Genomic DNA, 26,912 nt, shown 5'->3' on the forward strand with positions numbered 1-26,912 from the left:
TCGAGGATTCATCCAGACCATGGTATAACACTTTTTAATGGACACCCAGCAGCCAATCAGAATCGAGGATTCACCCAGACCATGGTATAATGGATTACATTCTCACCTTTTCAGTCATAGTGATCATTTTCCAGGACACCCTGCTGTAAAACTGTGTCTCCAGCAGGTTGGGGGTTAAACTTTGGCAGCTGCCCGTGGCAACAGGAAGATAATAAACTTCATAGGTGTGCTGCTGTTTGAAAGTGATGTGCTCGGAGCCGCCTGATGCAAAATGCAATGTACTGTAGTGCATCTCTTTGGCTTTGTGTGTGTCTGAGTGTGTGTCTGTGTCAAAGTCTGCCTTATCAGAGCTCTCTCTGCTTTACATATATTGGCTTTCAGATAAACCATTTTGCCAACTGTGTGCTCTTAACCTCAAATTACTTGCATCACTGTGTGCCCTGCCAGCCTTCAATAGCTTGTTGTCCCCTCTATGATTGTAAATCTCTCACACAGCCACGCACACACACGCTCTGCTTTTTCTCTTTTCATACCACTGTTGTGAATTTGTGAATCATGTGGCCCCCTCTCCCTATTTCCCTCTTCCTCCTCCTCCTCCTCCCACTTCCCTTCTTTAAAAGTCAAATCTTCGATCACTCGCTCTCTTTCCTGCTCTCATGAAAGTCAAATTAAGAAATTGGTGACCTCCTACCATTTTCTCTCTCTCCTCCTCTGCACTTGACAACGTTTTTTCAGGGCCTTTTGCAGTTGGTTATGAAACAGCGAATCTCATGCACTTAAGTTTGATGTATTCACCATTTCACAGATATTTGAGTTTATAGTTACACATCCCCAATCTATAGCGCGAGGAAGGTTTTTTTTTAAATAAAATGACACAAGTTAAAGATGGATTCATCTGGTGCACTTTCAGTTTAAGATGTTTTATGATTGCAGAAGTAACACAAATCTGTGTTTCTGTGTGTGTGTTTCTGTGTGTGTGTGCAGACCTCCACCGCCATGGTGAACATTGTGGTGACAGATGTTAATGACAATGACCCGGTGTTCGATCCCTCACTGCCTGTGAACCTGACTGTCATCGAAGAGCAGGATAATGCCTATGTTGGAAAAGTCAAGGTATGAAGATATGCACACACACAGACACACACAACCTCTGCTCCCCTCCTCAGTCTTTACTACAGTACATGTTTAAGATAAATGATCACCTCAACACTGTGATGTATTGTTCATATACTGTAGTCTGTGTGAACATGTATGAGTGCGGCAGTGTGTCTCTATGAGTGTGCGTGTGTGTTTGTGTGCTAATGCGTTGATTATCCACACATGACTGTGCATTTGTTTTTGAGCTTTTTGTGCTTTTGCTGAGAGTAATCCATTTTTATAATGATGAGTCATGGACAAAAAAGGCATTTTGAGATTACAATTTGTCTCACTGTATCATAATTCCTGTCTGCACATCTGCACATTAAATGGCCCAACACAAGCGCCATGGAAGACAATATAGGATGGCAGATTTCCTCTAGTGGTCCTCATCAACGTGTTTGAAACTGGTTCTACAGCTGTTTCAGTGTCAGTCTCGTCTCTGCCGTCAAGACCAGTGGTCGGCAACCTTTAGCATTAGAAGAGCCGTTTGGGCCCTTTCCCACCATATTAAAACCCACTTGGAGCCACAAAATTAATTAATAAGGGCAACCCCAAAAATATATTAATATAATGTCTATTTCAGTGTGCCGTCATTCCTTAATTTCTGTAGCATACAGCAGCCAACCGTCAACCTTAATATGAAACAAAAATACATCACTTCAGGGTCCGATAAAGAAATATATATTTTCTAAATAATAGCTCATTAAATTATTTCTCTCACCTGGTTAATGTGATTTCTACCCCTGAACTTCACTGCACAGAGTATCCATATCAGGGTTGTAAGACGTCATTTTGATTTTCACGATTGCTAGCTCTCATCTGTGAGGTGCGAGCAATGTTTACTTTTGATGTACAGGAGTTCATGGTGGAAAAAACCTACGTGACGCATATTTTGATTGACAAAATATTAAAACAAATTTTCTTTTAAAGGGATACGTCAACATTTTTTTCGTGTCTTGCCTCACTCCCGAGTCCATGACCAGCAGATAGACACCATCCTTTTGACTGTGCGTGCAGTAACAAGGGAGATAGAGCCGTATCGCCTGTAATTAGCTTAGCTCAAACACTGGAAGTGTATAGGTAGTGTTAGCCTGCCTCCTACCCAAGCCGAAATCAGCAGTCAGAAGCTGATTTCATTTTAGCTCTAAACTCTGTAAATATATCACTTTATCGACATTTCAAACATTTTTAGGTGAGAAAGTAGCCGTTTAGATCAGCAGTGTGTTGTTAATTTGTCTAAATACCAGGGGTCTCATTTATAAAACTGTGCGTGGGATCGATACTAAAAGGGTACGTACGCCCAAAAGCCAAGTTTTGCGTGCGCCAAAAAATATTCAGACTTATAAAACCCTGCGTACGCACACTTGCAAGCAAACTTCCCTTTATAAATCACAGAGTTCCTACAAGTGTGCGCAGTTGAATCAGCTTCACGTTCCGCCCTGTACACGCCCTGTTTTAACCCTAGATGGTCAATGCAAACCACCACATGAATGCGGTCTGCATGTCAATGAGCCTGACGTGCTCTTCTGTCAGTGTTGTGAATTAGCTGCAGGTGTGAACGTGACAACGTGACGTTGCTGCAGCTGCGGTGTCAGCGGCTCAGAGCGCACGCGGTGTTGTTTTGGTGCGCTGCCTCTCAAATGCTGGACCCGGTTCGGCACAAGGTTACAATATAGTCCAGTCATTTTATGAGAAAAGGTTAAACAAATTGCAACAGAAGCAAACTCATCTGATTTTGTATCCTCAGCATGTCCTGAGTGAGGGAAAAAAAGCCCCGAAGAATCCCATTAGGGGAAAGTTTCGAAAAACACCCAAACATATCCCATTTATACACATATAAAAAAATTTTTTCACGTGAATAGGGTAAAATTTTTAACCTTTAGATTTCTCCATGAAAATTACTGAGTTGATTACTTACATTAAGACAAACAAAAAATGTATTACAAGTTTTTTGAAATTCTTTGTTAACATGAGCAAATTTGCATAAATCTGCATAAATTCCACCGTTTTGACGGCACATGTGTATATGAAGTTGCTGTGGTGGTACCGGCATGAAAATTGGAATGAGTTGACTCCATCGGTCAACCGACAAGTTGACCACTTTAAATTTCAAGATGACTGCAATTTTTCAAGACAGTCACATCCTTAGTAGAGCAGGTATGACATGCTCCGTCTCTATTAATGCTCATGGGTAGCCTAAATTGGTTCCATTCCTTAAGTTTTTTTTACTGTAATATCATATTACAGTTAAAAAATGTCTTGTTCAATCTTGTTAACATATTAAATGTTAACAAGATTGAACAAGACATTTTCACCTGCTCTACTCAATGTTTAGATCAGGTGTTGTATGTATGCAAATTAGCCATACGTAATTGGATTATGCACTGTTGGCTCATGTCATACCTGCTCTACTAAGGATGTGGCTGTCTTTAAAAATTGCAGTCATCTTGAAATTTAAAGTGGTCAACTTGTCGGTTGACCGATGGAGTCAACTCATTCCAATTTTCATGCCAGTACCACCACAGCAACTTCATATACACATGTGCCGTCCAAACAGTGGAATTTATGCAAATGTATACAAATTTATGCAATTTTGCTCATGTTAACAAAGAATTTCAAAAAACTTGTAATACATTTTTTGTTTGTCTTAATGTAAGTAATCAACTCAGTAATTTTCATGGAGATATCTAAAGGTTAAAAATTTTACCCTATACACGTGAATTTTTTTTTTTTAATATGCGTATAAATGGGATATGTTTGGGTGTTTTTCGAAACTTTCCCCTAATGGGATTCTTCGGGGCTTTTTTTCCCTCACTCAGGACATGTTGAGGATACAAAATCAGTTGAGTTTGCTTCTGTTGCAATTTGTTTAACGTTGACCCCTTTTTTGGCCTAAAATTACTGGACTAATAAGGGACTGTTCGTTATTTATCATCAGTGCCACCGGAGGGATTCACAGGACTTTTTTTTTTTTTTACATGACCCCCCTGTCGGAGTCAGTAAATTTTAACATGACCCTGCATTAAGCCTTATCAAAAGATACATGACCCCCCCCCCCAGCCATCGACACGTGACATCGCATCACGTAGCGCGTGACACTACATTATTTCATTTTGACAACCATGTGTGCTACTGCAACACCTTCTCATCAATCCATGCCATTTATCAGCTGTTATTAAAACCCAACTCATCAATAACAGAATCGCGATTTTGGACCAGCCCACATTACACAACAAACCATTAACAATTAATCCACACTCAAACCGAAGCAACAATAATGTGAACCATACTCAACAACAACGTATTATTACAAGGTTTACGACAGATATGACAGACAACTGTGTGTGTGTGTGTGTGTGTGTGTGTGTGTGTGTGTGTGTGTGTGTGTGTGTGCGTGTGTGTGTAAGAAAGAGAGGGAAAGAGAGAGAGAAGTAGATAAAACCAGCTAACTGTTAGCTACCGTAGCTCAGGCGTCGGTCTCCCGTCAGGTAAAAGCTGCCGTTTATTCCTCAAATGAAGCTCATTAAGTTGTTGATCCTCTCCGGTACAGTTATCCATCACTGCAGTTGAATTAGCCGCTAAACTGCTGGACGCTAAAACCGAGGGGGCGTCTGTTTGTTTACAATTCACAAAAGCAAGGTGAACGTACGTGCTGCTCAGACTATGTAGAGTTACGCAATGAGGCAGGCAGGCAGCGTAGCCTCTGTACGGTACTGAAGTTAAACTCACTCATCAATAAAAGACGTGCTAAGCCGCGGGCAGAGCCCTTATTGAGTTTTTGGCGAAGCGGTTAGCATCGTCGCCTGCGGTGCGGTAGATCCGGGTTCGAAACCAACTCAGGGCAGATCAGGGCAACATAAAATAACGTTGTGATTCGGGGGCCGTTACTCTCATTGTCATCAGTGCTCGCAGCTTTGAAATGTCCCGTTTTTGTTTTGTTTTTGTTTTCTGCGGGCATTGCAGTGTCCTCCAGACAAAATGTTGAATGACCCCCCCTCACTGACCTTTTTTTTTTTGTGGACCCACCCCTCAACAAAGAATATTATGACATGACCCCCCCCCATTTTCCTCCGGTGGCCCATTCCATAAATAACGAACGGTCCCTAATGACAACAGTTCTAGTGAATCTGAAACAAGTTATGAACCAGTCACCATCATGGGCCAGACAGTCGTTGGTCCCTTAAGACCCTCTCCCTCCTTATTCTCCTCCAGCGGTGCCGCGGTGCAGCATTACGTACGGGACTCACCGCTGTATTTATATATTTACAGTAATTAGACTGTTCGATAAAACTTGTTGAGTCAGTTAGTGGTTTCCTCCATCCTGAAATATATTCTGAAGAATTAACAAACATGATGCTTTTCTTTATCCTGCTTTTCTCTCGGTTTTTGTGATGAACAGCATTAAGTAGGACTGATAACAAGAAAACAGAGTGTAACGATTGTGATTAGTGGCTTTTTCCCAGTCTTTGATATTAAATTGACTCTCAATAGGACCGGATGCTTTATTCCATGCAGCCGCGCCGTCCTCTCCTCCTCCTGCGCTCCGGAAGTGAACAATATGACGGAGAGATGGTGGTGATTACATATAGAGAAGGAATTTTGATTTTGAATTTTAAGTTAGATTCTAAGAAGATTTTTCTGAAACACCAGTCCGATGCAAAATAAGGGCACTGTTGAATTAAATCACCGTGGCAACATGGATCTAACGCATACGGGTTGAAATTAAATGTGTGACGGCCGATAATAAAAACATAATCGTTCTTCTCACTTACATTTCCTGAGTGTGACTTCAGTTCACCACCACACCGTCTGTGTCGCCAATTCCCTTTTTCCTCCAAACCATGCGTACGCATGGCTCAGAGTTTGCTTAGGGCTGCGCACATTTTCCCGTCAAGTTTGTTTTTTATAGATCACAACCTTGGCGTGGAAAGTCACATACGCCACTTTCAGGCCCGTTTTGTGCGTACGCAACAGTTATAAATGAGACCCCAACTGTTTACAATTTTGTTCGGACGAATTTGGCGCTACTCAAGCTAGCCGTTGTGACCAACGCACTTCCGGTTTAGAGTTGCTGAAGAGTTTCTCTGATGACTTTAGGTGGAGGCAGGCTAACACTACCTATACACTTCCAGCATTTGAGCTAAGCTAATTACGGGCGATACGGCTCTATCTCCCTTGTTACTGCACGCACAGTCGAAAGGATGTCTATCTGCTTGTCATGAACTCGGAAGTGAGCCAAAGCACAAAAAAAAAATGTTGGCATATCCATTTAATGTCACAAGAGCACCTCAATCTCCAAGAAATAACTATTACAATGAAAAAAAAATAAAATGGCCATTATTTATTCACTTTTTTTTTTTCAAAAATGAGCTTGCCCTCTCTAAACCACTAAGCCGCAGCAGAAGGATGAAAGGGCTGCATGCGGCTCCTGGGCCACAGGTTGCTGACCTCTGGTCTAGACAGAAGTTTCCTGTCTGAAGGACATTCACTCTCCTGCTCTCTGTGTTTCCTGCCCCAGTCTAATACTGTACCCCCCCCCACACACACACACAGACATACACATACACAAACACATACACACACTGCCTGCTTCCACAGAGGATCAACGTAATTTTAGCTCTTATAATCTTTGGCAATGGGGACGAGAGATTTCCAACGTTAGTAATTATGACTGTATGTTATTATACTCAGAGGACTGTGTTCAGGCAATTATGCACATTTTTTTAATTATTTGAAATGTTGCATTTTAACTTTAATTTGCTGAATTTTTTTTTTTTTTGGGGGGGGGTTACAATTACAAATATTCCACAAGTATTCCATCTCAGAAACAACATGTCAACATGTCAACAATGACCAAATCATTATTATTTACTAGCACATCCTTTTACTGTATAAGAGAACTTTTTTTTCCTATGACTGAACTTTTAGCATTTGAAGTGAAATAATCGGCTTCTCACAAATTGTACAGCACATGCATAAGTCACATGATCTCTCCCAAGGACCATAGGGTACGTTTTCTTCTGCATCAGCAGCTTCGTCTCCACTTATCCCAAAGAGTCCTGGACTTGTTCCAGACCTAATAACTGACTCATGTATTCCCCAGACAGGGGTCATGGGTAAATCTGACACTTTGATAGGCTCTGATCTTTAAAGATGCTCCCTCAGTTGCACGCTTGCTTGGATTTTCTCCAAGCTTAATTCATAGCCTTTATACACTGGTGTCAGGGGGTCTTTGATCAGCCTGACACCTTGCCAGCTTCTAAATGTTAATCATGCTTCTTTAGTCGAACACTAGAACTTCTCCTGAGATAAATATATGGCACTTACCTCCTTGTCTTGGATTTGAAAAAGTCTTTCTCTTAAAAGCTCCATACTTTTTTTTTATTTGAACCATCGGGCTCAATTCCAGTCTCGTAAATCCAACTGTCTCTGAGACCTTTGAGGATCTTTAGGTTTCCACACCCCAAAAACTCACCTTAATCTTTAGACAGGGGCACTTGAAAATATTCCAATCCTGAACTTCCTCCCTTCAAGGACCCTTGGATATTTTCCAAACCAAAACAGACGGTGTGATCCCTCAGCGGACTGTGCAACGCACGACTCCGGGCCTCATTCCAAACCAGGGCCCGTACCTGTAGGCAGTAAACGGATTTCTGGAAGAATGAATGGGCCTGACCTTGGTTTGCTGATGCTGGTAAGGTAGAAAGAGAGGGGATGAAGTGAGACATGCTTGGGTGGCAGAGAGAAATGAGAGACACCAGGGAGAGGGGAAAAGAGGTGAAAGAGAGAAGGGAAAGAAGGGAAGGGGGGAGATGGAGCTCAGGGAGTTCGGCTGCATTTCTAATCTGACTTTCATGAGCTGAAGACGTGGTCCCTTTTTAAAGAGGAGCAATGACCAGGTGGATTCAGAGATAGCCCCTATCATCAAATAATTATAGTCAGTCAAAAACAATTAAAGGAGAAGTAAGCGGAATATTTGTGTTAATATAAGTCTTAAATAGTTCTATCTTCCGACAGCAATCACTTATATAGAGTGTTTGGTCTGAAACACGGGTCTGTCAGTCACTCTGCTCTGCTGTAAGCCGAGGAGAAAACTTTCCTTGTATCCTACAACCTTTACCCAATGAGGAGAGAGAACGGCATAAAGGGGTGGTCCTCTCTGTGTGTGCAGCCAAGGGATGCGCGTGAATGTGGTGACGTAGGGATGAGGACCAATAGATCCATGACGAGGGCAGGGACTGCTAACTCCATCGGCTGACAGGATGTTAGCCAAAACCACCGGATCGCTTACTTCTGCTTTAATGTAATGACTGATGATGATGATAGTGAGTAAATTAAACAGGAGTGGAAAGACAGTGTATTCTACTTTTGTGTATGAACGTCTCCCCACTTTAAACAGTAGAATGAAGTTTCTTTGATTTTCTAAAATGCCATAGGCTGTAAGCTGTGCTCATCACAGCTGCGTTCGATAAAGCTGAGACAGAGGTTTCTTCACCAGAGCAGCCATGCTGCTGGCTTCAGCCCATGTTTGAAGTTTTGGAAATAGAATAAAAGATTCCATTTGTTTTAAATGTTGCTGTGTTTACTGCTCGATCCAACTTCATCACTGCGTGACGTGTAAGTCTGCTGTCTTATTTAAGAGAACATGTCCAGGTCCCCATTTTTATCCTAAGATTGGTTAAATGACTTTTGGCCATTTCTATAGACTTTGTAGCACATTATACTGAGCTTTTTATTCCACCAGCCCAGTGCTCCTGCAGGTCTCATGCTTTTAATTGTTTCACTGGATCTGTAATGCATTTTAGAACAATACAACAGTACATTAATATGAAAAAGTACATTTGAGTACTTTTGAATAATAAAAACATGATTCCGTGAAGCTTCTACTCATACTGCAGTAATATTCGACCCCAGAGAAATGTAATGGAGCTGTGTACTTTGTCCAATGTAAATGAAGTTACTAACACAGTCGTTGCTGGTGGCTCAGTATTTAAGGCTTTTTTTAAAGTGTCTTAAACTGAAGCAGATTTCTGTCTCACTGTCCGTAACGGCAGATCGTGGAGAGTTGATGGATTATGTATCGAACTAAATATTGTTTTCCATGTGATGTTGTTTGTGCCAAACCGGAATAAACCCTGGATGAGACTGCAAAATAGGAGCTGCAAAAGTATAATAATTTTCCCTTGATGCCCATCTTTTGACATTCCTGCTGAACCAACAGGGCGTGCCGTGATGCGAAGCTCAAAAAGCCAAACATTTCATATCGAGCCTGCTGCCTCCCAGAGCTCGTCTCCATCATTTCATAGCAGGGTTAAGAAATGATGCGCTGCAGAGGATTGGAAGGCTTTTCTTCCTGTCCAACACCATACCAGATGATTCTGCTGATTTACACACTTCAACCACAGAGAGGGAATTGAATCAGTGAAATCACCTGCTGCAGTTGTTAGCTGGGACTCTGCTGTTCCCTCATGGCATGATTGTCGGTCACTCAAGCATGGTTGTTTACCCTTAACGTGTGCTGTCAGCTGCACAAAACCGCCTTTACCTCTAAGCTTTTATAAATTGTTTTGAATTAATTCATAAGAAAAATGTTTTTCAAGGGAAAGAAAAAAACTTCAGATCGGTAGGGTTAGATACGTATTGATTCCTCTTCATACTGTTTTATTCTCCTCATACTAATAGCAGGGCAAACCATGTTTTTATTTCCCCCAACAGAATTTCACCAGAATTAAAAATCTGTTCTGAAAGGGAACATCCAAAAAAGCCACAATAATGCCTTAAAGCACAATATCAATTCCTTTATTTCTATTAACACATCAGCTCTCTGTATATATTTTTTTTCCAATATTTTAGCCCTTTGACAGCTATAAATGAAGAGACATATACGACTACAACCCCATCATCGGTATTCACACACGTCTCATTCTGACTAGTTTACTCTTTTCCATCCTTCTTTGAGTAGAAATGTAGACCCGGCAAGGTAAAATGATCAAAGTTTACAAGGAGAAGGCATCAAAACATCAGTGGAGAGCCGTCCTGTTTATCAAATCACAACCTCTCACATTTCTCCTGTGATCTCATGCAGGGGGTCTGGCTCCAACAGGTTGACGGAACCACAGCTTAAAACTCTATACCAACAAAAAATATAGCAAAACACATGTGGATACATTTTAAGTGCATAGTTGATAGAGGTAAATGTATGTATGAGGTTCCACCAGATACTGAGGTGAACTTCAGGCAGAGCACAAACGTTACCTGATGGGAAACAGAGTTTAAAAGAAATAATAACAGAGACCCAAATACACAAGCAATCTCACACACACACACACACACACACACACACACACATATATACACGGTGAGCGATTGCTTGTCTGTCCACGTAAGGAAAGACTCCTACACTGTTATAACACCTGACTGTATGGTTTATTGGTGCAGCAAAAGAAATGTTCTCAGAGACAGCTGAAAAAAAATCTCTGTAATTTAGTTTGAGTTGCTCTCCTTGTACCTAGGAATAAAATTAGAGGTAGAGGTAAGAGAGTGATAAAAAGAAAGATGGAAAAAAAGAGAGAAATTGGAAGAATAAAGGTAGGAGCACCCGTACATGAAAAGCACAGCTTGCATTTGTAGAGATCGAGTGCATTTCAGGCTTCAAACTACTTCTTTTTTTCTTTTTTGTCAATCTGTGTGTGTTAAAAAAGCAGCAAACATAAGACAGGCGAGACATTAATCCTATTGTGTTTTTGGCTTTTAACTGTCTGGCAACGTAATTATGCTGAGAACTACTGTATGAGAAAGACAGCCAGGGAAGGATGGAGGCAGACGCACTCATGTGTGTGCACACATACACACACACACCTTCTATAACACATAACTCCAGGAACTGCAGTCATCAATATGTTTGACATCAAGGCGATTAATTCAGCGCACTATCTAAAGGATTTAATCCAGGGTCTAAAACGCAGCGATATGACAACTTCACTGTTGGCAGTTGGAAGGGAGGTTTTATGGACAAAAATGTCTCCCTGTCATTTATCAAACATGTGTCCTCTTCATAATCCTTTACACTTTATGGAACCAGAAGAAAAGGGTCCTCTTTTTTTTTTAATCAATTGGCTTTTTCATGGCAAAAAAAACCTCTTTATTTGAATGACAGCAGCACGTGGTGAATATGATCAACAGGCCTTAATAGTCTAAAAATATATTGACTGTTGGTAATAGCTCAGAAATGTGTCACTTAAAATGGTTTGACATTTTGTAAGAAAAAAAAGGCTTATTCATTCTGCTGCAGCAAGATGAGAGGATTGATACCACTCAGTCTGGCTCTGTCCAAAGGTAACAAAATTGGGGTGTAATTACAGTAAAGCTGTGAGAAAGGTAAAGATGGAAGGATAAGAAGCAAGAGGATGGGAGAATAGAGGGGACAGAATGGAGGCAGGGAGATGGTGTCTAAGGAAAATAGGGAGAGGGGGCTACGAGACACACACACACACACTCTGAAGGACCACGGAGGGATTACCTAAAAAAAGACACTCAAATAAAGCCAAAATCACATTTTACTGGCACTCACTACATCAGGATTATCATGGACTACGTTGGATTACATTCTCACCTTTTCAGTCATAGTGATCATTTTCCAGAACAACCTGCTGTAATGTGTCTCCAGCAGGTTGGGGGTTAAAGGTAATATTTGTCTACCATGTGCTGACATGTGTTATTAGCATAATGCCACATTTTTATTTTTACACAGTTTAGGTCCATGTACATGTATTTGTCTCATCATATCATATCGGTGTGATGACGCTGTTCCCCTTGTATCTAGGCAACACAGCTTATTTGTAAGGCTGTTACACTACTTTGACTGTCACAACTTTCATGACATACTATCTCAAAAATATGAATTTTTGACTTATAAACATTTATATACAACATTCAGGTCGTACTATTTATGATTGGAAAACTCACAACAAAACAAATATCGAACCCTTAAAGGGACAACGAGGAGTTTTGGAAAAGCGAAGCGTTTTCACACTACATTTATGAGCCTGAGCCGCGCACCGTGAAATTCTTTGACCGGCGCAAGACAGACTCATGTTTTTATTCATCAAGAATTTAAGTCAGAGGTTCAAAGAGGTTCACATACCGTCGTAGTTCCAACCATAAACGGCGATTCGGCAGCGTTATTCTCATGACTCGCTGCAAAACCGAAAGTAAGGAAACGCTGGTCGGCTCGACCAGCATTTCCGCCACCACTAATAATAACAAAATAACGATAGAGACAAAACGATATATTTATCGAAAATGGGCCCATTAACAAGTGTGGGTAGCGTAGATTCATCCACATTAATATGAGACTTTTTTATAACCAAATAGAAACTCCTCGTTGTCCCTTTAAATTGTCTGAAAATGTTCAACACTTTACCTCAAATTTAAGTTTATGTTAATTTCAAGTTGCTAAAGCTAAGGTAAGGTGTTGCTATCAATTGAAAGACATGTGAGCGGTATCAGTCTTCTCATTGCTTTGAATCATCATTCATTTACAACACTGCTATGTCTAAAATGTTTCTTTCCAACACCATTTATTTCTCTCTCTGTCTCCCCATCTCTTTCCTGTTCTCCCTCTCATTGTCCATGTTTCATTCTGTCTCTCTACCTTCTCCAAACAACTCAAGATAATCACCTAAAAGCCGGATGCTCCATTAGATTTATAACACAGTTTTACACCCAGATAGCGATGAATCTCCCAACATAAATCATAAGAGGACTTCATTCTGCTCTTTTACAGTCTACATAACACTGGCAAGGCAGAGTCTGATTTCTATTAATCCTAATAGTCGCTGTGTGAGATGAGATTAAATTTTAATGATCCAAAAACAGAAAAAATGGGTCACAGTACAGCAAATAGAATGGAATATTAATATGAACTGAGTACTAGGGTAGGGTTTAGACAAACATGTGACAGTTGTGTCACAGCTATTAAAAAATAACAATTTCTAATTTTTAAACTGTGCAATTATTACATCATTATAGTAATCATTATTATTACTATATAGCCTACCTTACAGGCTACATAAAAAGATACAGCAAGATCCAGATTTTTTTTTCTCCTGCTATTGCTTTGGCCAAATCGTTGCCAGAGGGATTCGATGCAAAGTTGAATATGTTTTTAAGCAGAATTTTTTATTTTGCCCAAACTTGTCCTGTACTGAAGAAAACAACAGCTTAAAGGGGTATTTCAACATTTTTGGCAAATTGGCCTATTGCCATAATCCCTATAGTCTTACACTAGGAGTAGGTTCTTTTTAGATCTGTGCAGATATTCCAATAGGCCAATTTGCCAAAATGTTAAAATATCCCAGTTGGTACTGTAAGTGGACGGAAAATCTCTGGGAGCGGTGGATTTTGGCAAATACAATTACAGGCTGTAGGTGGAGGATGGTTAAATTACCCCAGTCAACATAAAGTTTAATATTGTGTCTCATTGGTTTCATATGTGTTCATAGCTAACTGGCAAATCTTAAAATGATAGCATACATAACTAAATTGTTCAACATCTTACATATTATATATGCCACATGCTAAGCATCAGCATATAAACACTGCATTTGTAAGCATGCTAGTATGCTACTGATAGCATGCAGCGCAAAACACCACCACTGTTAAAGTACAGTTTGACACTGACACAGTACGTTTACATGACACTTGAAAAAACTGAATTATTGCCTTAATCCGACTATAACTGGACAACTGAAGTGAATGTAAACACCTTAGTCCGACTGAAATCGGAGTTGGAGAACTCCGATTAAGACACCCAGATAATGCAATTGGAATTCGATTTTCTCCATCATGTATACACCTTAGTCGGAGTATAACTAGACAATGCATGTGCGCATGCTCCACAACAGTAGAGACAGCACAAAGTGGAGCAGAGTAGCCGCCTGAACCCGGCAAAGTAAAGAAAAAAAACCAATGTCCGCGCCGATTCAATGCATTTCACACAGCGCGACCACCAAGAGTGTTTTATAAATAAAAAGAAATTTTAAAAAAAGAGAGAGAGAGAGGAAAAAAGGAAGCCCATATCCTATTCTCAGCGCAAATCCGGCCCAGACTGACTCGTCTGGTCGGGAACTGCAGTTGAGAATTTATTATTAAGCTTACTAAGTTGTTTATATTAAATTTTTTACGCGGTGACAGAAAAGCCAACAGGACAGGGGGCATATTAACCTGCTGAAACAACGGGTGACGCAGCATGAGGGGGCGGACCCCGTCAGTTATTCGGTTTTCTCAGTTGCATGTATATTGAGACAAGGACAGAAGTCCGATTCGACGCCAAAATCGAATTTTGAGCCTAGCTCGATTAAGCTCTGCATGTAAACGTACTGACAGACTTGTTACAAAGGGTTTTAACTGATCAAATTTTGTCTGGGTTCATCTGAGTTCTTCATCACATTGATCACTATATTATTAGTGTTATGCAAAAGTAATTAATTATAATGCTGTTGGTGCACTTGCTATGGTTATCATTTCCACTTTGTTTTCAACTTTACTTTCTCTAGTGTGTGAGTTGCTTCCCTTGGTTTGTTTTGTTTTCCTTTGTGTAAGCTGTTAGGCACTTTTGCATCATTTGGTCTTATTAATAATTGATAAAGCTGAGCCAAGACTTTATTGTCATGACTTTTGCTGACAATAGCACTGGAACAATACCATATGGAGAACTCTTCATTATACTAAGGTATAAGGTAGTCCATGTTTTTAACACACTGGAGCACTAACCAATTGTATTTAACACATTTTCTTATGATTAGCTCTAAGAACAGGGCACACACATTCACATGTTAATATTTCCTCTGTGCCTCTCTCTCCTCATTTATTTTAATGGGGTCAGAACGCTGATCGGACAGGATATAGTATGTTAATGACTGGGTGAAAGGAATACTGGCTAACAATTTGCCACCTTCTCACCACATGGTTTTATTAGCAGAAAAAGATTGTCTCTTGAGAGGAATTCTGTCTCAATGCACACAAGACATACATACACACACAATTCTAGGGTGTAGGTGGAAAAGGAGATGTATTAAACAACAAAAAAATATAAAGAGTTCCACAGCAAAACATGACAAACTGAAAAAGGTGATGACAGAGACTTACTGTAAATACACGAGTGAGGCAGGCAAGAGAACACTAAGGTTGGGCAGACATGTCACAAGGAGGTAAACAGGACAAAGATAGGAAGGGAAAAAATGCACAGAAAGAAAGAAATTACAGAATAAAACAGGTTGTCCACGCTTAAGGGAGCTCTAACTGAAAATGTCTGTCAGGGCCAAATAATCAGAGTTTAAATGTAGTCCACAAATAAAGAAAAGAGGTCAGATGAAAGACGTTTTTTCTGAAGTGACTAATTCAACCAGCATCTCATTAACTTTGAATAAATTCTACATGTTGAAACTAAGTTAAGTAGCAAGGATAAAAGCAAGAGTTATCTCACCATGGTAAATGTGAGAAGTACACAAGGTCTGTCTTTGTCACCTTGTCAAAGTAATAGCTAAAAGGTTTGAGTAAAACCTATTGTGGGGGCAATTACACAAAAAGTGAGCAGTTGGGAACCTCATTGACTTTGTTTGTACATGTAAGGCTTCTAGTTTCTGAAGCTTAACTTGGTTATACTGCACTTTATGCTGAAGTGCAGAGCCAAGAGGTCTGAGTTAATAGGAATGAATCATGTATGTGCACAAGTTTGACAAAAACCTTCCTGAATGAAACTGGTAAAGGAAGACATTTTGCTTATTATTCTCCTCTGTTGTTTGCCAGTAACTCACACACACACACACACACACACACACACACACACACACACTAACAAACATACACTCAGCCCCTAGCAAATATTTTTCCTCTATTCCAGAGGAGAAGCTTTCTGAATATGAACAAGATTAAAAGACAGAGATCCACAGATGTCACCTGCACATTTTAATTTGATTCAAGAATAGAATAGTTCACTTGAAATTAATTAATTGAAAGGATGATTTGTCTAAATATCTGTCTGATGAAATACCTTCGTTTCAAAACAGATCATTTAAACCTCTGGTCTTCCTTCCTTGATGCCTTGTGTGTGGGCTTTATTTCCATGTGTGTGTGTCTGTGTGTTTAGGCGACAGACCCAGATCTGGGGGCAAGTGGTCAGGTCCATTATCGGCTCGTCAACCACCAGCAGCTGTTTTCCATCAACGCCACTGGAGCGGTCAGAACCACTGTGCCGCTCGACAGAGAGGTCAGAAAACATAATGGATTCAAAATATTACATGAATGCTGCAGTTGGAGAGTGTAAAAGGGGAAAAAGGGATGGGAATAATATGTTTTGTGTGGCTGTAGTTGTTGTTGTTGTTGTTGTTGTTGTTTGACAGCGAATCTCTGTCGTCTTAAAGGTGAAAGGTCACTACTTTCTGATCGTTGAAGCCTGGGATGGTGCAGTAGACCCCCGGCGATCCAGATTAACACTGTCTGTCACTGTTCTGGATGTAGACGACAACAGCCCGATATTCACCCAACAAACCTACAATGTCAACCTCCCAGAGAACAGCCCCAAAGATACAGTCATATTACAATTAAAGGTGAGTGTGGTGATGGATGGATTAGTCTCTATGCAGATGATGTAGTGCTTAATGTTGTAGTAATAATTTAAGTAGTTTATTATAAAGTAATTTGCTTTATGAGAAAATGCCAAATTCAATATCTTATAATCTTTTAAACACTAAAACACTACTGTCTGTCCAGTAATTTGGCCAGGTTGTGTATTGTTTTGGCAGCTTTTAGCTTGGCTTAGCAATATCGGAATAAGTCATAAAAATGCAATACAGAGATGCCAAAAATATTTTTTAACAGTTTAACAGGGTGCATTAAATAACTGAGAATACTGACAAGTCTATTTTTCAACTGGGAAACGTCCAGCTCAGGTACGATGTCGGTCATAAGAAATGTTAGCTATTTTCGTTCTAGGCAGCATATGTATACTGTAAACTACTGAACTCACGCAGAATAAAAAAAAACTGTTAAAAGCCGTGCTAAATTTTTATTTTGAGGAAAACAAATACAAAACAATACCAGTACTCTTCTTCAGTTTGCTTGAATACAGAATTTCCAAGGAAACTAGAAATTGGCCAATTTTATGGTTGTTTATTAATAAATGCAACATAAACGCAACATAGGCTAGAGCTGCCACAATACAGTAGACAGGCTATCAACAGAAAGAGAACTTGATAGCGGTTTCAAGACTCACGTCACTGACCTGAAAATGAAACAACCTAAATTAAAGTTCCCAACCACAAGCGAAGCAACACAACCGGCACACCAATGGTGGCCCGGAGAGTTGTCTGTTGGCCCACTGGCACCACTGCACCTGATTGATGCACTCGTCAGTGGGTGCAGGCGGGGTGGTACCTGGAGAGATAGAACACACACACACACACACACACACACACACATAAGGTATTTCACAGGTTGGTTGTTGGAGAAAGAGTCTGTCTCCGAGTCCCAGTCCCCTGTCTCTTCATGTAAACCCACGTTGGCTCCATGATGTGGAGATCAGGACTCTGTAGGTGCCAGACTCTGCTCTTCTTCCTGCTGCAGATTCCTCCTTATATAATATAATATAATATATAATATGATATAATTGCATTATGACTAAGAATCTAAACTGCTGGAGTGCCTTGAACTATATATGCAAGGTTATTTAAAATAATTGCCATAAAAGCACAATGTAATAACCAGAGCAAAATGCATGATTACATATATTATACAGGACTTGAAAGTGGTTCAGTTTAAGTATTTCAGGTCACGAATTTAGTTCCTAAGTCCAGACAATGAGAGTCATTATTCAGAGTAATTTACCTACATTTTCTTCGAAAGGTCCAAATTGGCTCTAAGTTAGATTCCAGCCAGCACTGGCAACTTTTGAACAAGTCAGTATTGTTATCTGACAACACTTGCAGTTGAAAAAGTGTTTCTTCTCTCTAGCTATGCAGGGAAGTAGTTACAGAAGGAAAAGTAAGGTAGCTACCACCAACTGGCCTGTAAAGGTTACTACCACAGGCGTTTCAGACATGACACTGCCCTAATGGAAATGCTGCTGTCTGTTACGAGCTCCGTCTACATGCAGATGCTCGTCCCTCTGGCAAATATGAAAAATTCAGCTCGCCATAAAACTTACAAGGCAGGAATATTTCATTCTTCATGTTCCTGATTCACTTCTTTCTCCGTCTCGGTAGGCGATAGATGCCGACCTCAGTTCCAACCTCACATATCGGATACGAAGAGAAGGCACCGACAAGAAGATCGTTGAGCTGTTCCACATCGACCCGGTGACGGGGGAGCTCTCGGTTCTTAAGGTCTTGGACTACGAGGCGCTGAGTGAATCAGAACCCTCATACACATTCACCGTAGAGGCCTTGGACATAGAGGGGACCATGCCTCCAGGACTCGCCTCTGTAACTGTCAGAATAATGGTGAGTGTGTGTGTGGGTGTGTGTGAGTTTTAACTTTAAGGGCAGAGGACAGTAGACAAAGTCCAGTAAACTCTGTATTATGGCTGACCAGCTTTTTGAAAGAGAGGGTGATGCTGAAAGTTTAACTTTTTTTTATCTGGGTTAGAAAGTTCAGGGAAACTTGTCCGTGGAAGAACTTATTGTTACCACAGTCTATCGAATATGTCCTTACTGTAACCCCACAATTACAGATACACACAAAACAAAGGCTGGTCATCAAAGTCTAGTCATATACTGATATGACTGACACCCGACCGACCAGCATTTGTTGCCAAAGAAATAAGTTGCCTTAGCAGAAGCAAATACAGTGTTTTCAGTGCTGGAGCTTCACACTGTTGTGCTTTGTCTCCTTCACTGTGATACTACTGGAGGGAATCTTCACTATGTGATCCTATTGAACCAGTGTCCTGACGTTCAGGGGCCATACAGATGTCTTGTAGTGCAATCTATACGTGTGGAGAAGCTTGGGTGCACTCATCCCTTGTTGATCGCATACAAGACTTCAAAGTTGTCGACTGACAATGTGACTAATTCTTCTCGCAGTATTTTTGTTTACTTATTGTTTTTCCTTTGAGTGTCAATCTGACAGCTGTTAGACAATTTCATGATCCATCAATCAGCCCTCTCTTTCAAACTCACTGCTGTTTTCCAGCTCTGCTGTCACCTGTTGTGATAAAAAAAAAAAAGATGTTAAAACACATCTCCTCCTGACCGCACCATTTATTCAGCTCCCTGCTGCATTTATTCCACTCACAAATAAACTGATGTTTTTACCGAATCAGAGCCAAAAATAAAACAACCTCTTCAGGAACTTTTAAGTCAGCATTAGCATAAAGCTCAAGGGCTGTGTTACCTGGTTTAGGTGTTTTTATCGTAAACAGCTGTTGCCTCCTCTCCCCTGTGGATGCCAGATGTTCCTCAACCTATGAAACCACTTTAGTGTGTCATTTTGGGGGACACCAGAGAGAAAGTGAAATGTAGGAATCAGAGCAAAAGCAAGAAGCAGCACAAATCAGTTTATAGCATTATTGCTGAAAATATGAGGCATCTGCAGGAAAACAGGTACAGGAAGCAGCGAGGTCTACTGTATGTCTACAACACTTACATACTGTATACCTTTTCATGTGTTGTGTGTGTGTGTATATAATGTGTAGTATGTGTGTGTGTCTTTATCTCTCTCCAGGACATGAATGACTTTTCTCCGGTATTCAGCCAGTCAGTGTACCGAGGAATGGTTGCCCCTAATGCTATCAAGGGAACCATCGTAACTACAGTGATGGCCAATGACTCTGACCCTGTGGTGAGCATTTCCAGCTGCTGCTATTCAATCAAAATGTTTTTCACAGTCTGTTCCACAAACTGTCACAAATGTATGTCTCTAATAAGTGTGTGTGTGTGTGTGTGTGTGTGTGTGTGTGTGTGTGTGTGTGTGTGTGTGTGTGTGTGTGTGTGTGTGTGTGTGTGTGTGTTTTCAATGTGCTTGCACTTTTTTCTCGATTGGAGCTCTTCTTTTTCTTTCCCCGACGCGCCACTTTGTGATCACTGAGCCAGGCTTTTAACTCTAAACATCTTTGTAATATAAGCTGGTTTATTCTGCTTGCCATAAAATGAAGGTTAGCTCATTTTAAAGTGTTCCATTGCGAGCCATTAGATAGACTGTTGCAGTTAACCCTAGGTTTAAAAGGGTGTAAACTGCTCAAACAGGGGTCTGTGTAAGTGCAGGATGAATGTCTTTGAGATTTGCTGAGTCACACAGCCTTTTGTTACGATGCAGATCTGAAACGCTGTAGCTGTGTGAAAAATAGACAACATTTAAAAAACAACCATCTGGTAAATTAGTAATGTCACTATGAATACTATAAACAAAGACCAGGAAAATATTAGTATCTTTAATTGCACTACTGCTCAAGAAGCCCCCCCCACCTCAGTATGAGATCCTCTCCACTGGTGATGTTGCCCCAGAAACCTCTTTAGAAGTCCCATGCTCCTTTGACTAATGTGCTGGTTATTTTCTTACATCAGCTACATTGATTCACACTTGAGGTTTAAAGCATCAAGGAAACATTATACTGTCCACTCTGACAGTGTGATATAACTCCCACGGCCTAAACTAGGCACACATATTAATTTTTCTTCCTATAAATATTGCAACGTTTCGGTGCTAGACCTTTTTCAAGCAAATGTTTGCGCCAACACAGGAAGCCATCTTAAATACAGTAGGAGTGGCTGTGTGACACAAACCAATCACTTTCCCACACGTCTGGGTGTGAGGAATTCAAATATTAAATATCGACACACAAACAATAGAAACAGCATCATTATACAAGGGTAAAGAGCAATGAATATATACAATAAATACTAAGCTGCTGTGACTGGATACATTAGGTCCTAATGGAAGGTAATAGCTAATAATCACAGTCAGAAACAATAAATACAACAGATACAATAGAAAAATAGAAGACAGAGGGACTTGCAATAAAAAGTGTGCAAGTATTGCAAGTCCCTCTGTCTTCTATTTTTCTATTGTATCTGTCGTATTTATTGTTTCTGACAGTGATTATTAGCTATTACCTTCCATTAGGACCTAATGTATCCAGTCACAGCAGCTTAGTATTTATTGTATATATTCATTGCTCTTTACCTTTGTATATTGATGCTGTTTCTAGTTTGTATGTTGATATTTAATATTTGAATTGCAAGTTAGCCATGTGTGCGGGAACTCACCCTCCGACGCACCTGCCTAAGAAATAGATGTGCGAAGATTTTTGTTTTGTCCTATAAATATACATATATAATGTGTACTGTGTATGTGTGTGTGTAACTTTGTTTTGTCCACAAAATCTGACTTTTATTCCAAAATAAATGACAGATCTCTAGAGAAAATTACTTCATTAATGTTACAAGTTTGTTTAAACTTGTAATGTGATGCTGACGCTGCAGCACTGAATCCTGTGTGTGGTGTTGCTGTAAGTGAAGACTCTAATAATGGAAATATGACCTGAGAGATCACCCTATTTACCTTGGATACCGCTCTGTTTACTGGAACTGTAGCTGAGCTGCATCTGTCTTGTAAACATGACACTCTGCTGGTGTAAGAGCAGTAGAACTTGTGCTATTGTCAAACGGATCAGACTCACAGCCTCAATCAAGACAATGTAATCAGAGCCATTGTGACTCAGTCTGTAGAGAGATCTTCTCACCTTATGAGAAGAGAGGGAGGTTAAAGCAAACAGCTCCGTTTTATTAGCAGTGACCGGGTCAGGTTGTCACTCAGACACTCGGATACACTGCCAAGACTTTAGATGATATACAGTACATTTCCTGGGAACTGTGAGCTGGTGATCTGGCCTGCTAGAAAATATTTACCAGACCTATCAAATAGAGTGTCACAATGCCAGGAACCGACCCATCCTCTCAGACATACTGCCCTATTCAAATGCAGATAAGAGTTCTCACAGAAACAGGGCGATGATGAGCTCTTTTTTTTCTTCCTGTGTAGCACTTTTGGTTTGGAAAAGTGCTGTAAAAGATTAAGTTCTTTTGGTTGGCAGCCCAAATTTAAGATTATTGTGATTATCACTAGAAATACACAGCACAGCACCACTATCTTGTGTTCAATCAATGTATTGTTGCCTGGTAACGATCCGGACAAGCAGAGAAAAGTAACTTTTTGCCATCTAGATATTGCCTGGAATCATACAATCTGATGCCTTACAACATGTGATATTAACTATTTCCCCTGACATCTAACAGAAGTGAATTTACTTTTCACCCTTGGAACATGTACTCATTAATTCAGAGTGAGGAATTTCACTAGAAGTGTTACCCTCTCTGCCAGACATTCTACAAAATAATGTCATTTTATGTATTTTCTGACATTTTCATCCAAATTAGTTATACTAACTGATGGTCCCTCATTATCAATAACACTTGAGAGGTTAATTTATGATCATTAGTCCCTAAAGTTGGAGCTCATTTATCCCAAGTGGTGTTGGTGTTGATGCTGCATGTGCTTCATGAGGATTTGGAGTTGGTGCTCTGACATCTGGATCCAAACTAATTGCTTTGGATATTTAATGCTGTACCAATTTGAGACTGCTGTGCAAGAAAAAAAATCCATAACAGTTTCAGTTTTGCAAAACCGTGCAAGAGAAGCTTAATCCCATAATGCAACATTCATTTAAATCTGTCATCCTAATGTCTTCTCATCATTACTCTCTTCACAGGGAACCCCGGCAGGTCTAGTGCGCTATAAGTTGGACCAGGAAGCGTATCCGTACTCTGCCAGTATATTTGATGTGGATGAACACACAGGGCACGTGGTTACCAGAGTAAATCTTAATGAGGAGCCCAACCTTAAGTTCAGTGTAAGTATGCATGCATGCAATTTAAAGGGATAGTAGCATTTTTTAAAGTGGGGTTGTATGATCTACAAATAGCTCCTAAGTACTTTAATTGCAGTAGAAGACTCTCTGCACTCCTCCCGTTAGCAACACCAGCCCATAGCCCTGCCCAGAGATTTACAACATACAGTGTTGTGAACAGACCCAAAGAAACAGCCTATTTTCACGGCCTAAAAGAGGTATTTCCTGAAAAAAAAAAAACACAGTTCCATTGTTCGCTATAATATAATTTTTTCCAGCCCTTCAAAGTGCAGGAAAAACGCAGTTTTTATTTGGACCTAACGAACTGCTGATCGGCGGGCGCTAACCCTGGGCGGTGACCTAATGTGAGTTGGTTAGGTCCAAATAAAAACTGCGTTTTTCCTGCACTTTGAAGGGCTGGAAAAAATTATATTATAGCGAACAATGGAACTGTGTATTTTTTTTCAGGTAAAACCTCTTTTAGAGAATAGGCCGTTTCTTTGGGTCTGTTCACAACACTGTATGTTGTAAATCTCTGGGCAGGGCTATGGGCTGGCGTTGCTAACGGGAGGAGTGCAGAGAGTCTTCTACTGCAATTAAAGTACTTAGGGGCTATTTGTAGATCATACAACCCCACTTTAAAAAAAATGCTACTATGCTATGAAGTGATGTGAAAAAAGATCAGACGTCTGCGTCTCCCCTAGGCTCTGTTTTCAGCCTGCAAAGAATCTACCCGTGACGGTTGATTTTGACCAATCACAGAGCAGCAGCCCTTATTCGTATTATTTGGACGTTTTAAAACATAAGAAAGAGACGTTTTTTCTCTACTCGCTGCTCTGGCTGAGGGGATGAGAACCGTGTGGACTCAACTCAAAGCTTTTTTCTAGATTTCTGCCTCCCTTTCCTTTAAGCCATGGCACAGTCTATACTTGATGTCCTGGTGACTTATCTTTAATATTTGATTTTGTTGGCAAGAGTTACATTGTCTTTTATTTAAATTTAACAGCCTGAAAAGGGGAAATCTGCCTTTGATTAATCTGCTGACAACTTTCCTCACATCCTATGAGAGGCTATTACTGTTTATTAAAGCCACACAATAAATATGGGGAACCCCTGTTGTGTACCACTGCTGCATTCTGTAAAAGAAGAGCCTGTGTCTCAGTCGCTACATGAAACTGAACAGAACTGGACTCATATTGCAGTCCCCTGTTTTGCAGACTTTTTGCATCAGGAATGCAGCAAATGTATTTTTCTTACAGTAAGTTTTCACTTCAATCATAGACGTTATAAAACATGCTCATCTATGAAACAGCAGTAAAATATTCTCCCACTGGAAATTAACTTCCCATCAGGCTGTTATATAGTGAATGTATAAAATAAAGCCATGTGGCAGTGAGTCTACAATATATCATAATGTAATATATATATAACGATAATAAAGTACAGTATGCAATATCTCTTAATGTAATCCCCAATCAATCAAAGTGATGTATTCAAACTGGAGATGCTGGCGCCAGGCTGTAGTTTGATAGAGACATCATTATACAGGAAGATTTATCTGCTGCATCCCCCTGTTCTGCTATGTATTTAGTGGGTGGAGCTTTGGGACGACATCACATGAATTGAGTCATTAAAAATTTATTTGATCATTAATCTCAGATTTTACTTGCTTAGCTGTAGCATTAGTGTACATAGCAGTGTCGTTTGTGTGGAGCAGCGTTGTAAATCCCGGTGCACTGTGCAAAGTATTCCGCAGTAAAGTATACCGCAGTAGCTTATTAGTTTGAAAACTGCCTTTTCCCAGCTGCGCTACTCAATGGAGCTCTGGGCCATGCTAATTTCATCTTTTCATTGGGCTTTAATTAACACAACAAGGATATAGCGTCCTCTGAAGATGTCACTCAGGGGACTCATTCTACCTCGTTTGCTCCCAATAACTCCAACAAAATGAATCAGTCCAACACTGCGCACAATTTTTGGATTATGACTGAGATAAACACTGAGTGTGGAATCATATTTTCAAGGGCAGACGAGATGCTCTTATTGACATGTAGCGAGTGCTTAATTGCAACGACACTGAAAAGCTCCTACAGATACAGTACAGGTGTTTGAAGCAATATATTTGGTTTGGAGGAGAAGCATGTACAAATACTGTAAAGGAGCCAATGCATTTGAAAAAAAATATTGTGCTGTTGAGCAAGGTACTTATTCACTCACTACATGTTAATAGTTGATGAGTAATGTATGCATTTAGTGGTTTTGGTTTTCTGTTTCAAGTGTAAATTACAGTATGAATATAAACAAGGGTAATGTTGTAGTGGTGATAATTTGCCAACTAAATATGAGCAAGAAAACAATATTTCAGTGTCTTGATATTTAAGTTTAGCCCTTATTACGGCTCCTTTGGGTCCAGTTAACAGTGGTTACCCTCCAATTAAATGAAGAAGAAAGGCTAAGCAGGAACAAATAAGCACACCAGTGGGATACACACTCATCCTGCTCTCCAATTCCCATGCAAATACTGTGCTTTTAGATAGCACGCGACAAAAATGTAGGCATTTATTTTGGTTTATTATTGGCCTGTCATGCATTAGCAGCATCGATTTATTTGGCTGTTGTCACTGCAGGCAGGCTGTAAAGTGCTCTGAACCCATCTCTGCAATGTTAGAGGGCACAAACACAACAGGTTCAAACAAGTGTGTAGAATTTAGCAAATACATTGACTCTCTTTCCCTATGTGTGTGTGTGTGTGTGTGTGTGTGTGTGTGTTTGACTGACAGCTGGTAGTGGTGGCCTATGATGACGGTGAGCCTGTAAAGGAGAACACAACTCTAGTAGAGATCACAGTCCTTCAGCCTTCTGTCATCCCTGTGTTCACCCAGGAGGAATACAGGTACACACACACACACACACACACACACACGCACACATATACACACAGAGGATGCATGCTAGTTTCAGTTGTTGTTGATGTAACACCTGTTTTTACTGGATGTAATATTAAGAGTGTCCTGATGATGATAAACAATAAAGTCTCAGATGCTTGTTTGAACTGAATGGATCATCAGGGGCAGGAAACACAGTATTTACAGCTATTCTCTATACAGATTGCTCTATTCATATTTGTACAGTCACAAAAATGTTTACACTTTAAAATGCCTGTAGATGATGTAACGCCTGGAGTATGCACATGCACCTGCTCCTGTGTACTGAATCCTTTGTGTGTGCAAATGCCATTTGAATCCAAAGCAGAAGTGGTTTATTCCACCTTTGACAATGTAAACTACCATATCAAGAGATAATGTGACCAACAATGGCAATTCCTTCAAATGAAGAAAAAGCGAGTGTAAGAAGTGTGGGTTTGATCTGATGAAAATCTTAAGAATTATTTAACCTAATTAAGATGGAAAGATGGAAACATGATTAACATAATTCATGTTTAATTACCATAATTAGATTTTATCTTGATTTAAACAGATTGATCTAATCATTGATCTTTAAATGGTTACATGTAGCTAACTGCACAAGGAAGAAGATGTAGCCATGAAGCTGTGTTTAATATAATGTGGATCATTTTAGCAATGCAAAGCCTTTTTCCCGCTTTCAATAAGAGCGTCGTAGATCTCCAGTGTTTTCTGTTAGAAATTTAACATGAGCTATTTGACTAATTTGACTGCCTAAATTAAAAATGGTTTTGAATTAGCATTTTTTAATGTATTTATGCGGGGGGTTTATGCCCTTTATTACAGTGACAGTGAAAGAGTGATGGGAAAACTATAGGGAGAGGGTGAGGGAGGATGACATGCAGTTCAGAATCAAACCCAGGCTGCCACAGTAGGAATAAGCCTTAATGGTACGCTCCCTACAAAGG

At 40.1% G+C, this 26,912-nt stretch overlaps 1 protein-coding gene across 1 annotated transcript in view; it reads left to right on the plus strand.

Annotated features, from left to right (window-relative positions):
• Nucleotides 1-26,912, plus strand: part of LOC146968159 (protocadherin-15-like) — a 147,921-nt gene that overhangs the window by 81,231 nt on the left and 39,778 nt on the right. Inside the window, exons 19-25 of the mRNA XM_085761168.1 lie at nt 985-1,113; nt 16,289-16,408; nt 16,563-16,748; nt 18,402-18,638; nt 19,861-19,977; nt 22,904-23,044; nt 25,822-25,934. Coding sequence (XP_085617294.1) covers nt 985-1,113; nt 16,289-16,408; nt 16,563-16,748; nt 18,402-18,638; nt 19,861-19,977; nt 22,904-23,044; nt 25,822-25,934 — 1,043 coding nt within the window. The remainder of the gene's footprint in view (nt 1-984; nt 1,114-16,288; nt 16,409-16,562; nt 16,749-18,401; nt 18,639-19,860; nt 19,978-22,903; nt 23,045-25,821; nt 25,935-26,912) is intronic.

The sequence above is a fragment of the Trachurus japonicus genome, chromosome 19 (assembly GCF_045865225.1).
Source record: "Trachurus japonicus isolate A0001 chromosome 19, Traja_1.0".
Lineage (NCBI taxonomy): Eukaryota > Metazoa > Chordata > Actinopteri > Carangiformes > Carangidae > Trachurus > Trachurus japonicus.